The sequence below is a fragment of the Culex pipiens genome, chromosome 2, assembly GCF_016801865.2.
Source record: "Culex pipiens pallens isolate TS chromosome 2, TS_CPP_V2, whole genome shotgun sequence".
NCBI classification, from domain to species: Eukaryota; Metazoa; Arthropoda; class Insecta; order Diptera; family Culicidae; genus Culex; species Culex pipiens.
In genome coordinates this window covers 105,228,724-105,246,843 of record NC_068938.1, presented here as the reverse complement: position 1 = coordinate 105,246,843, position 18,120 = coordinate 105,228,724, and the positions used below count along the sequence as shown (strand labels likewise).

The following is an 18,120-nucleotide window of genomic DNA, read 5'->3' as shown; positions in this document are numbered from 1 at the left end:
CCCAAATAAAACACATTTTCTCTCTTCAAATCATTTATTAGCTCATTCACTCCCTTGGTTTTGATTTAACCGCCCAAATGCCCCGGATGGTGTTCGCAATCCCAATGTCAGCAAACGTCAAATACAACAGACCAACCAACGTTCCAATGGACAGCCCAAGAATCGTCTTCCGGATAACTCGCAGCAGTTTAGCCCCGGGTGCCATTCCCCCTTCAACGTAATCCGTAACGATGACCGACAGCCCTAGGTGGCCGTGGGCGACCAGACAGGTTGCAATCAGCACGTCCGTAACCTTTCCCGGGTAGGCCAATCCGTACGGGAGAACCGGAAGCAGGATGTATGAGAAGAAGCGGTGCGTTAGCCAGCTGCCGGAGTAGTTCGTCGGTGGCGGGGCATTGATGGGGGGAGCCTGTGGGGATGGAGGTTGACTGCAGAACTGGTGGATTCTCTGGTGGAAGATGGGATTTGATGTGCGGGAGCGATTGATTAAACGGAACCCAAGGTTGGCCATTTTGACTTGAGAAGGGGGTTGAAGTGACGTAAATGTCGTTAATGGCAGAGCCTACTGTAATTCCGAAAAGTTTTTGCACGATCAGACAAAAATATATTATTTTTTGACAAATCTGAATTTTTTTTAGGAAAACGATTGGGAAAACCGTAATAAGAACTTTATTATTTCAGAAATTCACACCAGTGTTGGCTTTGTTGTTAAGTTCTTAACAGTTTGTAGCTCAATTTATCGTAAATATTTTCTCCTTTCTTGAAAGAGAGAGAAAATAATCATTCTAAGAGTTCATTCCGAACGAGTTCATTTGCCTCAGCTTACTATCTGCATCGGAATTTTGTATCAATTCCATCAACTCAGAGCTGCTGAACTCTGAAATCAGTCGCAATAGAGTTATCTACGTGCGCATGTATTGCGTGTACGTACACGAAAAAGATTGAGGTTAAATTTTGTACCCTCCAGCAAAACAAATGGCGTGCTAGTGTGCGTGAGATCGGGCTTAGATAACTCTATAGTTGTGTGACGAGATTGGGTATTGAGAAAATAATAGTTATACATTAGGGTGGGTACGTTTTTCAAAAAGTTCTCGGATCAAGTTTTAGTATGGTTCCCTTTGTAGGGCATGCCCATAGGGACTTTCATGCCAAATATCAGCTCATTTGGTTGTAAACTGGCTGCGCGCATCAGGGTTAAAGTTTAAATGGGAATTACTATGGGAAATTGGAACTTTTTGTTCAAACGCTCCTACAGGCCTGGGAAAATCACGCGCCAATTTCTGGTATGGTCAGGCCTATGGGGAATGGTCTGGAGAACACTTTCCCGAAGAGAGCATATGGATTCGTTGTCCCTAGACCTGGCGCATCGGCAAACAATCCGATGTCTCCGGAATTAACGGTTTTCCCCCAAAAAGCATCAAATTTTCCTTAGCATGCTATGAAAGCTTGATGAACACCGCGACGCCATATGTCAGACAGCTACCACGTGGCTGAAATATTTGCAAAAAAAATACAAATTTGCTATTCAAAGATTCTGAATTGGACTAAATAATATCAGGATTACTCGAAATGATCATTTTCTAGTTAAAAGAAGGTTTGCAATTAAACATTCCATCCGTTTCTCACCCACGTGGTAGCTGTCTGACGTATGGCGTCGCGGTGTTCATCATGCTTCCATAGCATGCTAAGGAAAATTTGATGCTTTTTGGGGGAAAACCGTTAATTCCGGAGACATCGGATTGTTTGCCGATGCGCCAGGTCTAGGGACAACGAATCCATATGCTCTCTTCGGGAAAGTGTTCTCCAGACCATTCCCCATAGGCCTGACCATACCAGAAATTGGCGCGTGATTTTCCCAGGCCTGTAGGAGCGTTTGAACAAAAAGTTCCAATTTCCCATAGTAATTCCCATTTAAACTTTAACCCTGATGCGCGCAGCCAGTTTACAACCAAATGAGCTGATATTTGGCATGAAAGTCCCTATGGGCATGCCCTACAAGGGGAACCATACTAAAACTTGATCCGAGAACTTATTGAAAAACGTACCCACCCTATTATACATATTATTTAAATTGATGTTGCTATTATGATAGTAGAATGTGTCAAAAAATGATTTATGATTTTTTTAGATATATCTCTGACGTTTCTCAATGTTAAATTGTCGATTGAGTTTTATTTCCGAACATTTTTGTTCTATTTAATTAAGATAAGATTTGAAAAAAAAATCTGTCTTTTTTTTGTTTTATTTGAAAATTTGTAATTTTGCAAGGTATTTTTTAAAATAAATTACTAGAACATTTTTACTAGAAATAAAAAACTAACAATCTTTGAAAATAAATTTTATTTCATTTATGTTCTAGAGCGTGTTTGCGAAAGTCATGAAACATTAAAAGGTCTACAATATATTTCCTTTATATAAAGTGCTAATAACTGAGTATTTTGCAAGGATTGTCTAAATTTATAAAAGTAGGAATCTCACAATTGAGAACGCCAAGGCAATGCTGTAGAGTGAATAATTTGATTTGATTTGATTTTTGTCTAAATTTTAGCATAATCTTTATACATACATTTTTTAATAAAACTTTCCTTACACTTTTATACACTTTTAATACTCCATACACAAACGACGTAGCATTTTGTTAATAATTTCAAATCACTTCTTCTTCTTTCTTAGTCCACTCCTCCTATATACAGCAATATTTTTGGAGTCAAATTTTTCTTAGAATCTATTGTGTCCATGAAAGATAGATTAAAAAAATAAAAAAACTTGCAACGACATTTAAGAAGCAACACTTTTCATTTTTCGAAACTATTTAAATTTAAAAGAATGTAAAAGTTTTTGAGCTATTCTAGCGATCTTTATTTAAAAAACTTTAAAAATATTTTAGAAACAGTATTAAAAAAAGATCCGCTCATATTTGAAAGAATAGAAAAACTCACAAAAATATTACAAAAAAAACAAAAAAGGTTGTTTTTTTAAAATACAATAAAAATTGAAAAACGGACTAAAAAAAGTATTGCTATAAAATTGATAAAAATCGCACAATTTTCAAGAAGATCAACTCAGAAAATGTTGATTCCACTCCCCTTTAAAATATCATTAACCTTTCATCACAAAACCCCGACAGTGATAAGCAAAGCATGTAAAATCACTTATCCAACTGTTGAAGCATTCTAAACAGACGTATCATCATCATCTTACACCCAAACATCTACACACACAAAAACACATTCTAAGCCCAAGACTGTTCAGAAGAGAACGGTGTGGAAAATGGGCTCGCGCAAAGTGATTGATTGCCATTTTTCGTGGCGTGTCTGCTCCTTTTTCCACCACCAGTTCTAAAGCCAGACTGATGAACTTTTCCTGCTCTCCTTTATTTGCCTTTCTTTTTCCACTGAATGAAAAAAGAGATTTTGATGATGTAAATGAGCTTTTTTCTTGGTCACGTCTTGAAGAAGAAAAACGATGGCCACAACACAAAAGTTGTTCTTCTTCTTCCTCGTCAAGGTCATGTTCGCACTTCTTCTTTTACTCAATATTCCTCTTTCAAAGTAGTCAGCTTATGTTGAGCGGCGGGCCAACTTTAATGTTGACTTTATTGTCGAGTGGAATTTGTTAACAGCATTTTGACGCCCCCTTTCTTCTGCTCTTGGTTGGATCTTGTGTTGTGTTCCGATGTTGATGATAGATTTAGGCGCATTGTCTGGTTTGGTTGAGCTGAACTAAATCCCATGTCCAAACTAAATGTTCGTGATTGAAGAATTGAAGAACGCCCACTTGAAAACATCGGTGGTGGTCGGATGTATTCGGCATTGTCCTGTATGTTACTATTATTGCATAATTGCTGAAACTTTAAAAAAGTGTCCGTACTCGGGGCTACCCCCTGGAATCAAAAATTGACCCATCACTACACACCATTTTTTTTTGCTGAAATTCAGTAATGTTTTGCTGAATTTTCATATAATGAAATTTCAGTAAACGATTCAGTAATTCAGATTTTACTGAATTCTCAGTTAACTGATGTTTGTCACTTTGACAGATGATTTACTGAAATTTAAGTAAAATGGTTGTCAAAATAACTGAAATTTCAGCAAAGAAGCGTCAAATTATTTTGCTAAAAATTCAGTTATTTTCTTGTGGCAGTTTGAAAGATCCTTTGCTGAGGATTCAGCAATCATTGCTGGTATTTCAGTTATCAAAATTTGATTTTGACTGTTATCAATGCATTTATTCCATCAATCGTCCAAACCTAAAAAGCAGGTGGTAACATTTTTCTTACCTTTGTTTCTAAAGATCACAATAAATACAAAATTAAAAAAAACAACGCATTTCAAAGAGGATTTTCTCACGGCATCCAAACTTATCCAAACAATAAGTCAGAAGTGACATTTTAGTTTGACAGATAGCAGTTACTGATTTTTCAGTAATATTTTTGTTTGTTACCGAATTATGATGTGATGATTACTGAATCGCATTCAATTATTTATTATACTGGAATGGCAACCCTAAATTTGCTGTGTACACACAAACAAATATTTCCGAATGTTACATCATTTATGATGTAACACTTTTGCACGTCATTAAACATTTAAATTTAAATGCAATTTGATGTAAATTTGCAACAAATTATACGTAAAAACATGATTTTAAGTGTGATTCAACCGTTTACATCGAATCTCAATTTTACATCAACTGAGTTTGCATGGGATTCATCTTTTCCGTGTCGAGTAAATTCACAATTTTTTCTGTTTTTTGGCTTTAGTTGATTAAGATTATATTTTGTGTATTTTTGTGTTTAAATATAGTCTGAAGATGGCCGAAACCAAGAAGTAGGCCGAAACGTTACGAAGAAGAAGAAATCTGTTTCATTTCTCACCGAAAAACATCAACTAAAGCCAAAAAACAAAAATTCTCGGTGACCCAATCTATCAAACACACTTTTTTTCTGTGTAGTCTTATTTCTAAGTATGACATCATTATGACCACAGGAACCCCTCCCTCTAAGCCCCTGAAGTTTGTAAGAGGAAAATCGTCAAAATGTATGGAGAAAAACAACTGTTTCAGTTTTTATCCTGCGGAAGGTGCAATTTTACGCCGTGACGTCATTTACATTTACATGGTCTTCGTCGATTATCGACGAATTTCCCCGAACAAAATCGACGACTGCATCGATCTGTGCCAAGTCCATGTAAACAGTGCACTAACCCAACACTAACCTCCAAATCGAGTCGGCGTAAAACCTAATTGGGTTTTGGTTTTGGTTTTGGTTTTGGTTTTGGTTTTGGTTTTGGTTTTGGTTTTGGTTTTGGTTTTGGTTTTGGTTTTGGTTTTGGTTTTGGTTTTGGTTTTGGTTTTGGTTTTGGTTTTGGTTTTGGTTTTGGTTTTGGTTTTGGTTTTGGTTTTGGTTTTGGTTTTGGTTTTGGTTTTGGTTTTGGTTTTGGTTTTGGTTTTGGTTTTGGTTTTGGTTTTGGTTTTGGTTTTGGTTTTGGTTTTGGTTTTGGTTTTGGTTTTGGTTTTGGTTTTGGTTTTGGTTTTGGTTTTGGTTTTGGTTTTGGTTTTGGTTTTGGTTTTGGTTTTGGTTTTGGTTTTGGTTTTGGTTTTGGTTTTGGTTTTGGTTTTGGTTTTGGTTTTGGTTTTGGTTTTGGTTTTGGTTTTGGTTTTGGTTTTGGTTTTGGTTTTGGTTTTGGTTTTGGTTTTGGTTTTGGTTTTGGTTTTGGTTTTGGTTTTGGTTTTGGTTTTGGTTTTGGTTTTGGTTTTGGTTTTGGTTTTGGTTTTGGTTTTGGTTTTGGTTTTGGTTTTGGTTTTGGTTTTGGTTTTGGTTTTGGTTTTGGTTTTGGTTTTGGTTTTGGTTTTGGTTTTGGTTTTGGTTTTGGTTTTGGTTTTGGTTTTGGTTTTGGTTTTGGTTTTGGTTTTGGTTTTGGTTTTGGTTTTGGTTTTGCCTTCCTCACTGAGGTAAGGCTATAATCCTGCTCTAAAAATGAACTTTTTATTAAAAGCTCAAAGACCCACCATCATGTATACATATCGACTCAGAATCGAAAACTGAACAAATGTCTGTGTGTGTGTATGTGTGTGTGTATGTGTGTGTGTATGTGTGTGTGTATGTGTGTGTGTATGTGTGTGTGTATGTATGTATGTGACCAAAATTCTCACTGAGTTTTCTCAGAACTGGCTGAACCGATTTTGACCAAACCAGTTGCATTCGACTTGGTTTAGGGTCCCATACATCGCTATTGAATTGTTTGAAGTTTCGATAACTAGTTCAAAAGTTATGTATAAAAATGTGTTTTCACATATATCCGGATCTCACTTAAATGTATGTAAACGATGTCCGGATCCATCATCCGACATATCGTTGGTTAGGTAATTGAAAGACCTTTCCAATGAGTCCACAACATTGAAGATCTGGCAACCCTGTCTCGAGTTATGACCACTTAAGTGATATATTTGTACTTTTTTGATGTCGGATCTCACTTTAATGTATGTAAACGATGTCCGGATCCATCATCCGACCTATCGTTGGTTAGGTAATTGAAAGACCTTTCTAACGAGTCCACAACATTGAAGATCTGGCAACCCTGTCTCGAGTTATGACCACTTAAGTGATATTTATGTACTTTTTCGATGCCGGATCTCACTTAAATGTATGTAAACGATGTCCGGATCCATCATCTGACCAATCGTTGGTTAGGTAATTGAAAGACCTTTCTAACGAGTCCACAACATTGAAGATCTGGCAACCCTGTCTCGAGTTATGACCACTTAAGTGATATTTATGTACTTTTTCGATGCCGGATCTCACTTAAATGTATGTAAACGATGTCCGGATCCATCATCTGACCAATCGTTGGTTAGGTAATTGAAAGACCTTTCTAACGAGTCCACTACATTGAAGATCTGGCAACCCTGGCTCGAGTTATGACCACTTAAGTGATATATTTGTACTTTTTGGATGCCGGATCTCACTTAAATGTATGTAAACGATGTCCGGATCCATCATCTGACCAATCGTTGGTTAGGTAATTGAAAGACCTTTCCAACGAGTCCACAACATTGAAGATCTGGCAATCCTGTCTCGAGTTATGACCACTTAAGTGATATATTTGTACTTTTTCGATGCCGGATCTCACTTAAATGGATGTAAACGATGTCCGGATCCATCATCTGACCAATCGTTGGTTAGGTAATTGAAAGACCTTTCTAACGAGTCCACAACATTGAAGATCTGGCAACCCTGTCTCGAGTTATGACCACTTAAGTGATATTTATGTACTTTTTCGATGCCGGATCTCACTTAAATGGATGTAAACGATGTCCGGATCCATCAAGTGACCAATCGTTGGTTAGGTAATTGAAAGACCTTTCTAACGAGTCCACTACATTGAAGATCTGGCAACCCTGTCTCGAGTTATGACCACTTAAGTGATATTTATGTACTTTTTCGATGCCGGATCTCACTTAAATGTATGTAAACGATGTCCGGATCCATCAAGTGACCAATCGTTGGTTAGGTAATTGAAAGACCTTTCTAACGAGTCCACTACATTGAAGATCTGGCAACCCTGTCTCGAGTTATGACCACTTAAGTGATATTTATGTACTTTTTCGATGCCGGATCTCACTTAAATGTATGTAAACGATGTCCGGATCCATCAAGTGACCAATCGTTGGTTAGGTAATTGAAAGACCTTTCTAACGAGTCCACAACATTGAAGATCTGGCAACCCTGTCTCGAGTTATGACCACTTAAGTGATATTTATGTACTTTTTCGATGCCGGATCTCACTTAAATGGATGTAAACGATGTCCGGATCCATCAAGTGACCAATCGTTGGTTAGGTAATTGAAAGACCTTTCTAACGAGTCCACAACATTGAAGATCTGGCAACCCTGTCTCGAGTTATGACCACTTAAGTGATATTTATGTACTTTTTCGATGCCGGATCTCACTTAAATGGATGTAAACGATGTCCGGATCCATCAAGTGACCAATCGTTGGTTAGGTAATTGAAAGACCTTTCTAACGAGTCCACTACATTGAAGATCTGGCAACCCTGTCTCGAGTTATGACCACTTAAGTGATATTTATGTACTTTTTCGATGCCGGATCTCACTTAAATGTATGTAAACGATGTCCGGATCCATCATCTGACCAATCGTTGGTTAGGTAATTGAAAGACCTTTCTAACGAGTCCACTACATTGAAGATCTGGCAACCCTGGCTCGAGTTATGACCACTTAAGTGATATATTTGTACTTTTTCGATGCCGGATCTCACTTAAATGGATGTAAACGATGTCCGGATCCATCATCTGACATATCGTTTGTTAGGTAATTGAAAGACCTTTCTAACGAGTCCACAACATTGAAGATCTGGCAACCCTGTCTCGAGTTATGACCACTTAAGTGATATTTATGTACTTTTTCGATGCCGGATCTCACTTAAATGTATGTAAACGATGTCCGGATCCATCATCTGACCAATCGTTGGTTAGGTAATTGAAAGACCTTTCTAACGAGTCCACAACATTGAAGATCTGGCAACCCTGTCTCGAGTTATGACCACTTTAGTGATATATTTGTACTTTTTTGATGCCGGATCTCACTTAAATGTATGTCAACCATGTCCGGTTCCATCATCCGACCCATCGTTGGTTGGGTAATCAAAAGACCATTCCAACGAGTTCAAAACATTGAAGAACTGGCAACCCTGTATCGAGTTATTACCACTTAAATTATATCTGTGTACTTATTTTCTGGATCTAAAAAAATAGCTGAAGTATGTGTACAAACCACTCATATTACCCATTGTTGGTAAAAAGTGAGGAAGGCTCCAACCACATAGGTGGATTAAGTTAGTTTTGGTTTTGGTTTTGGTTTTGGTTTTGGTTTTGGTTTTGGTTTTGGTTTTGGTTTTGGTTTTGGTTTTGGTTTTGGTTTTGGTTTTGGTTTTGGTTTTGGTTTCTCAAAACTGAAATAATGATTTTAATCAGTACAGTTTTCAACCTTTGAGAACCAACCTACTGTTCGCAATTGCTCTCATCACATTCTTGAACCAGTCAAAAGGTAATCAATCGTCATCGGGAAATGAGAATTGCGTTATCGTTCAATTCAGTCACTCATTCATTTGCTCGCTCGTTCGATTGGTTCCGTCTGTCTCGAGTCTTGATCTTCGCAGCAACGCAGAGTCGGATGGGTGCCATTCTCCGGTGGCGGCGAGACTTTCCATAACGAATTGCTAACTTCATCCGTGCTCACAATCACTATTCTTTCGCGCCAAACTTCAAAACGAAGGTGATTTATTAGTCAATGGCGGATATTTATCTGCGCCAAGTCGTCTTCGGTCGTGATTGTCACCTTTTGGGAAGAACGGAAAATCAATAAAAACTAAAAAATTACAATTCGTATCAATTAATACATTTATTTGCTTCTTTGAATATAAACGAAATAAATCTTGTAATAAATAAATTAAAATTTATAAATGATTTTTCCGTGTTAATTCCCCAGTAGCCCCAATACCATTAAGGTGTGGTGTAAATGGCCCCGGGACTGCCCCCTCCAGGGTCTGTCTGGCATTCTCTCGAGCGGGGAGGCCTTTTGCTTCGAGTCAAAGTCGTGACTGCAGCGTGTCAGGGTCAGTCGGCACTGTTAACTTCTGCTTTTTTCAACGATTCGATTGTGATTGAACTGCTGCTACTACGACGTTGGTGATGAGACCGTGAAACATGCTGGGCGGATGGATTACCAACCGACGGTCGTGTTGCAGAATCTCCGGAATCCGCCCCCAGATTTTGCTTCTAGATTTGAGGAGGTTTTTTTTGATGATGTAATTTGATGCCTGGACTTAAACATCTTTACAATCTTAAGTTCATCTGAAATCTTCTTTTAATTTGTAGTTAGTTTCATCTCAGTAAAATTTTCTTGATTATGTGAACTAGTATATCTATGTAACTCACACGTCTTAGTTCAAACGTTGTTCGTATTATAATATAGAGTCGGATGGGTGCCATTCTCCGGTGGCGGCGAGACTTTCCATAACGAATTGCTAACTTCATCCGTGCTCACAATCACTATTCTTTCGCGCCAAACTTCAAAACGAAGGTGATTTATTAGTCAATGGCGGATATTTATCTGCGCCAAGTCGTCTTCGGTCGTGATTGTCACCTTTTGGGAAGAACGGAAAATCAATAAAAACTAAAAAATTACAATTCGTATCAATTAATACATTTATTTGCTTCTTTGAATATAAACGAAATAAATCTTGTAATAAATAAATTAAAATTTATAAATGATTTTTCCGTGTTAATTCCCCAGTAGCCCCAATACCATTAAGGTGTGGTGTAAATGGCCCCGGGACTGCCCCCTCCAGGGTCTGTCTGGCATTCTCTCGAGCGGGGAGGCCTTTTGCTTCGAGTCAAAGTCGTGACTGCAGCGTGTCAGGGTCAGTCGGCACTGTTAACTTCTGCTTTTTTCAACGATTCGATTGTGATTGAACTGCTGCTACTACGACGTTGGTGATGAGACCGTGAAACATGCTGGGCGGATGGATTACCAACCGACGGTCGTGTTGCAGAATCTCCGGAATCCGCCCCCAGATTTTGCTTCTAGATTTGAGGAGGTTTTTTTTGATGATGTAATTTGATGCCTGGACTTAAACATCTTTACAATCTTAAGTTCATCTGAAATCTTCTTTTAATTTGTAGTTAGTTTCATCTCAGTAAAATTTTCTTGATTATGTGAACTAGTATATCTATGTAACTCACACGTCTTAGTTCAAACGTTGTTCGTATTTTGGCACAGTTCCAAGTTAGAAAAGCCAATAACAATCTATCCAAAGTTCCATTAATTGCACTTGTCTGATATCGGCCTCCCAGTCCCAGGGCATTCGACAGACGTCGTTCAATCGAGACAGCTCAATTTCGCATCATTACTCGTGTTCGTCGGTGGCGCCAAAAGATTCCAGCCAACTGATAACAACCATTTCTTCCAAAGACAAAAAAGAAAGAGAGAACAACAGAAGAACTACATCCCACACAAAGTCCAGCATCGTCATCCCCAAATCCCATCGAAAAGAGCCCAGCCAAGGCATCCAGAGTTCCAAGCCAGCAGCCAACAGTGCGTAAATCCTTTGCATTCCTTCCAATTCATGCTTATCGGTTCATCTCTGCTTGGCTTTCTCCCTTGTTTCAAACGCCTCCTCGAGACGGACTTTTCCAGCTGGGAACTGAAATTGGCACGATACTTCCAAGAGGAACGGGGCGAGCGAGAGTAATTTGAGCTGCAAGCTCGACCTCATAAATTCACTTTTATGACAAAATCTGAACCATTTACCCCACCAAATTTCCCTTCCTCAATTGTGGTTGAAGTGGGGGTGAGGGGGGGATCCATTTCATTGTTCTTTTTTCGCCGAGTGAAACTCAGTGGTGACGGAGTTTTAGGATGTTCCCCCTCAGACAAGGAGCATCGATTACATTGTTGCTTCAGCTTCATCGAGAGGATGCTGGCGCCAGTTACGCGCGGTTTAATTCCCTCCCCTTCCCTTACACAACACAAGTGGGGTGCCAATTTTGGGGAAATTTGGCTAGCTGAGTAAAACCATTTTGGCTCGCGGTTGTAAATATGAATGACAGGCAATGTAAGAGTGGCTACGTAATTATTATTTAACGAGCTGTCGATTAATCGTATTCGATCGCGGGCGTCGTGTGGCGACACTTTTTTCTACAAGTGTTCTTGGTTGTATGATAATACCACAAGGATTATTAGGGTAGTTGAACCCTATATAAAGCAAATAAAAAATCACTACAATTTTGGAAATTGAAAAATATGCCAAAGAATACCTCAATTTTTAAAATATTTTAGACTTTCTGGCTTTTTGGGGTCAAATATTTATTTATTTTCTCCTAAAATAGTAGTACTCGATAAGAAGCAAACCATAAACCATCTGACCTCTTTAGAAGTAGTTTATGTTCTTTTTGAGAAGGATATTTATTATCCATTCGTTCACAAGTGTGGAGTGGGCATACAAAAATTCTCACTAAATGTCATTAATATACAGTTAAGACTCGATTATTCGAAGCCTAGATTATCCGAAGATATGTTTGAAACTTTGAATAATCGAAGCATGGAAAACAAAATTTCGTCTTTTTGTATTTTCTTACTTGTAGGGTAGAGTAGTCATCAATGAGACACGGGGAACAACGATAAAATGGCTCTCACAAGTCGTAGTTTCAACCAATCAGGCTCATAAAGGTGTATCTACTGGATACACGTCTGCTATAATAGTGGCTTTGATTATGGACGCTCCCTTGAAAAGTTATTCATAAATGTTTGATTCTGGGGAGTAAAAGTAAATTATGGACAAAAAATACTTTTTCGCACGTAGGCTGCCATTTACACCAAAACTAATATTTCTTCAAATTTCTTTCGACGTTTTATAGGGATTGAGTTGGGCTACAATGTCCTTTCATTAGGTTTGACCAAAATTTAGAATATACTCAGAATCTAGGGCTGTCTCATTGTTCCCCACTCATTTTAGCCCATAGGTAACAATGAGACACTTTGATTTTTCTTCATTAAACATTTCAAAATCCATGTAAATCTTTCAAAACATGAATTGAAAGTGATTTTGGGAATATTTATAGAGTTTTAACTTCATTTAACCAAACATACAAAGTTATATGGTATAAATACACTGCCCCTGATCGCATAAATGTCCCATATGCATTTTCATCACTTTTGAGTTATTGATGCAGTTTGGTTCAAAATCGTGTGCTCTTTCCGAAAAGCCTATAACATCCAGTACTTTGTTCTAGAAATCAGGAGGAAATCCAGTTTTTCCGTGAAAACTTAACACGTAGCCTTATGTATGGGACAAACTTCAAATGCGTTTTTCTCAGCTTGCTGTTTTTGCATATGGGACATTTATGTGAAGATGGGCAGTACATAGATTTTACAAAATTTAAATGCTTTTTAGTATAACTTTTGTTAATTAAAGTTTCATGTTGGCAAAATTGCTCTAAAATGTTCAAGGCAAGTCACCTGTAATGGAACAATACAAAAACATGATGTTTTACTAGAATGGTATTGATTTTCGTAGAGTGTCTCATTGTTCCTGCCAAGTGCGTCTACAATGAGACAGTTAAATTACTCTGGCTGTAGATGTCGGATCGATCTCATATTTTAATCAATTTTAGCACACACTAAAAGAAAGAAAATGCAACAAAAAGCTCATTAAAACATGCTGATGAAAAAATAAGAAAAATCGTTGAAAGTTGAAAACCAGAAGTGTCTCATTGATGACTACCCTACCCTACCATCAAATTCAAGTTCTGCGACACCATATCCGTCAAATTTGAGTAGCTGATTGCATCTTAAAATGCTATTTTTCTTTAAATTCTTTAATTTTTTTAAATTCATTAAATTCTTTATATTCTTTAAATTCTTTAAATTCTTTAAATTGTTTAAATTCTTTTATTTCTTTTAATTGTTTTAATTGTTTTATTTGTTTTAATTTTTTTGATCATTTTAATTATTTTAATTCTTTTTATTCTTTTAATTTTACTTCTTTTAATTCTTTTAATTCTTTTACTTCTTTCAATTCATTTAATTCTTTTAATTCTTTTAATTCTTTAAATTCTTTTAATTCTTTTAATTCTTTTAATTTTTGTAATTCTTTTAATTCTTTTAATTCTTAAAATTCTTTTAATTCTTTGAAATTCTTTAAATTATGATGCAGAATTCAGGGGATGGAGAGGATAGAAATGGCGAACCGGTACAACATTTTTACCGGTTGAGTGAACCAGTTTAGCTGAATCGGTTTAATTTAGATAAAAAATAACTTTTCATTTAATTGGATGAAGGTTGATGTGTCGAACAATACATTTTGTGATAGTAACGGGGAACCAGTACAACTTTTGTACCGGTTAGGTGAACCGGTTCAGCTGAATCGGTTTAATTTTGATTCAAAATTACTTTTCATGCAATTTGATGAAGTTTGATATGTCGAATGATACATTTTGTGATAGTCATGGTGAACCGGTTCAACTTTTGTACCGGTTGGGTGAACCGGTTCAGCTGAATCGGTTTAATTTCTATAAAAAATATTTTTTCATGAAATTTGATGAAGTTTGATATGTCGCATGAGTGTATTTCTGAACAAAAAATGTTTCCATTGTTTTACTGAAATAAATTCAATATACAATAAAAGTTTATCAAACTTTTAAAGTAAAACTTGTAACAAAAGGTACTTTTATTATATTTTTAACGTAAAGCACAGATGAAGCCCTTTCCAAAACACTATAAAACATTGAGGTTTGAACATGTATTGTATGAGATATAAATTTTACAAATTTACTGTAACGCATTTTGCACGGGGTTTTTTTTCGTGCACCCCCTCCCCCCAAGCCCCGCCCCTAAATGCATTAGTACAAATATTTTTTTCTTAAAGTAGACATCCTGACGATTCCAAAACACTATAAAACATTGATGTTTGGTAGTATTTTGCGTATGTTCCAGGCTTTCGAAAAATCACTGTAACGCATTTTGCAGGCTTGGGGTTTCGTCTTTTTGTATTTTCTTACTTGTACCATCAAATTCAACTTCTGCGACACCATATCCGTCAAATTTTAGTAGCTGATTGCATCTTAAATCTTAAAATGCTATTTTTCTCTACATTTCATCACCGCCATTTTGGCCGCCATCTTTGGTTTAAAAATTCTTAAAATAAGATTTTCGATTGTCCTAAATTTGATTAATTTTCCGAAGTGATTTTTTCTCCAAGGCCATCAGATAATCGAATCTGGGCTATATTTATTTTGAAAAGCTATAAAAAAAACAATTGAAAGCCCTACAGTTATAGTTTTATCACAAAGTCCAAAACAAAAACATTTGTATTTTTGACTTGGTTCAAACTTTTTAGTTGGTCCCGATGACCAAAAATGCAATTTTTTGTCATTGGTTCTCTTATACAAGTCTCCATACAAATTTGGAAGCCATACAAAAATGGAATGTAAATTTTCGAAAATCTGTAACTTTTGATAGAATTTTATTATCCATTTGATGTCTTCGGCGAATTAAAGGTATTGATGAGGACTATTTTGAAAAAAAAAAAAAAAATAGATACACGGAAAAAATATTTTTTAATTTTTTAAATTAACCTTTTTCACCGAAAACCTTTCCAAAATTCAAAAACTTTCCAAAATTCATATTTTATTTTTTTTATTTTTGGACCATTGATTGTTGAGATATTGGCATTAGAGAATGTGAGAATGTTTGAATGGAACTTTAAAAACTCAAATTTTCTTTTTTTTTCGTTTTTTCGCAGCATTTTAGCATTTTAGTAATTTTCGGAACTTTGTGAAAAAAAATTCAGAAATGAATAATCATGGACACTATTTAAAAAAAAATCGAAAAACTGGATTTTTTAGTTTAATTAATTGTTAAGTGCAGGGGTGCTTAAAGTTTTTGAGTGGCGGGCCAAATCTGAGCTAGCGGGCAAAATGTTAAAAATTGCATATTTGAAAAAAATAAATTCAGCTCTATTTCAGCTCAATTAATGTTTCAAAAATGTATTTTTTTTAGAAATTTTTATCATTTAAATTCCGTCATCAGGGGTGAAATCGAGTCATACGAATTTCTGCATTTTTGTATGACCCAATCTCACTCCCACTCCCAGACCCAATGTCAACCCTTATGACGGTTTATTAAAATAGATTTTCCAACAGTTTAGTTTAGAAAAGCTTCCATTCAAATACTTCCATAAATGGAAAAAATGCAATTTTAAGCCCTTAACAACATTTAAATCAGGCTTCAACAAATTTTCGTTATAAGTTTGTATACCATAGACTGTTAAAGGTCGAGTGGTGGTTGATCATTTTCTGGCTGAAGACAATCTTAATTTCACCAGTATAATGAAAATAAAAAAAAATAATTGAATACAGTGGTATTTCATCGAAATTTCAATTATTTGAAAAAAAAATATTTTTAATTTGGTGGTACTTGTTTGCGAAAATTGCGTAATTATATTAGTAATAAAGCTCAATCAACTTATTGTTAAAGAATTATAAACTAACTTTACATGATCATTTGCAATTATTCCACGGGCTACAAAAATCACCACGCGGGACACATTTGGCCCGTGGGCCATACTTTGGCCACCCTGGTTTTAGTGACTAAACAGTTAAACCTCGCATAGTGCGCAGGCGTTACGCTTTGTATTTCGTCGATTTTTTAAACACGGCATAATATTTTTGCAACCTTTTTGAAGCAATTTGTTCGTGTTGTTCCAATCTACAATCAGCTTCAAAAAGATAGCCAAAATATTGTGTCGTTTTAGAGTTATCGAAGAAATAAAAAGCTTAACGCCTCCGCACTATGCAAGCTTTAACTGTATTCTTAAAACGTTAAAGTACTTTACTATTTCATTTTTTTTACATTTACACAGAAAAAAGAAATCGTGGTAATATTACATCTGGGAAGGGGTACATCTTTTATGTCAGAAAAAAGCTTTAATTTACCTCTAGAAATGTGTAAAATTACCTCATATATGATGAAAATTTACTACATAAGGTATAAATTTACCCAAGAAAATGACGAAAATTACCGATGAATGTGGAAAATTGTACCTAAAGAATAGATATCGAACTGTCATTGCCTGTGGAAAACATAAACAAGCCATATTTCAAACAGTCTATTTCTCGGCTCTCACCAACGCCGTCCTATTGTTTTTTTTTTCAGCAAGGATCTGCGTATCTGGTCCAGGAGCGGTAGTGGCGGGAGATTTAGGTCCCGTTCGGACAGGTTCCATTGGCCATCATGGGTGCAGCTGGATCGATTCTTGTTTTTCTCCTTTGCAGTGGGACAAACGACGACACAGTTGTGATCCGGGACCGCACCGGTGGTCATCGGAGTGCTCAACGAAATGAGCGGCTGAATGCTTGATGGGGTCTGCTGGGGCATTTCCAACGAAATCCGGGAACCACTTTTGTATCGTTCTCGTCGACGAGCACCGAGGGTTCCGGAACAGCGGACATACTAGCGATCAAAATGGTCATACAAGCGCTGGTGTAGAAGAGGCCGGTGGCGTGGTACAAGATGGGTGGCGCCGAGCCGAAAGAATATTATTAGGAACTATTTTTTTGCGTTGGGTGCAAAAACAATAATTTTTAGAGGTTCTAACAGAAACAAATTTCCGAATTGTTTGAATTGATTTTTAATAGATTTTTATGGCATTTCGGCTAATTTTTTTTTGCAGCATAAAAAATATGTTTTGAGCAATCTGGAACTCAGAACAGGCCTCTAAACTCCGTTTTTTAAATGGCCATTTATTACAAATCAATGTTTTGAAAAAATGTAATTCAGCCACAAATCAGATTAGGCCAAAACATGGTTGATAGACCAATCCTATTGGTAATTTCAGTTTTCACAACTTTACTAAAATCAAATTTGTATTTCCTTTTTTTTAAGTTTTTGTCTTAAAGAAAGGTCGGGGTGGGGGAGAACTCAGGCAAGAAAAGCTTTGTCTTAAATTCTAAATTTCTAAAATTTTTAAATTCTAAAATTCTAATTTCATGCGACCAAAAAAGCAAGCAAGAATTATTTATTTGATTGGTTTTCGTTTATTTTGCAGTAATATTATAGTTTTTTGGTGTTGGTACCAACTGTTGGAATCACTGATCGATTTAACATATTATAACTATTTGAAGTAAGTTAAACGGCATATATTTCCATCGCGCACCTAATGTTGGAATATCAGCACTTTAGCGTTCGCGTCTAAAATGCGTTTTCATCCCATATCGAGAAATAATTATCTTAATAAGTAGTTAGCAAGCAAGTTCCTACCAAATCATTTTTAAAATAATTTATTTAAATCGTAAGAATTTGCAAATTGGGTGGAATTTTTTTGTTCCGATTCACCCAGATAACAGTTATGTGACTAAAAAAACTAAAACTAAATATAGAAAATTACTTACCCAAACAAAATGATGCAAGCAGCAGTCAAGTTCCATGAGATATCATCACACTTGATATATTCACCTAAAAAATTACAAAATTTTCAACAAAGTGTCATGTTCATAAGACAAAAAATACTTATCTAAGGCCTCGTTGTCCTCGGTTTTTTGG

The 18,120-nt window shown here is 36.3% G+C and overlaps 1 protein-coding gene across 1 annotated transcript; it reads right to left on the bottom strand.

Annotated features, from left to right (window-relative positions):
* Positions 1-21: 21 nt before the first annotated feature.
* LOC120428376 (succinate dehydrogenase [ubiquinone] cytochrome b small subunit, mitochondrial-like) lies at positions 22-572 on the bottom strand. Its single transcript, XM_039593378.2, has one exon. The coding sequence runs from the start codon at positions 509-511 to the stop codon at positions 47-49; it is 465 nt and encodes a 154-aa protein (XP_039449312.1). The 5' UTR covers positions 512-572; the 3' UTR covers positions 22-46.
* Between the last annotated feature and the right edge of the window lie 17,548 nt (positions 573-18,120).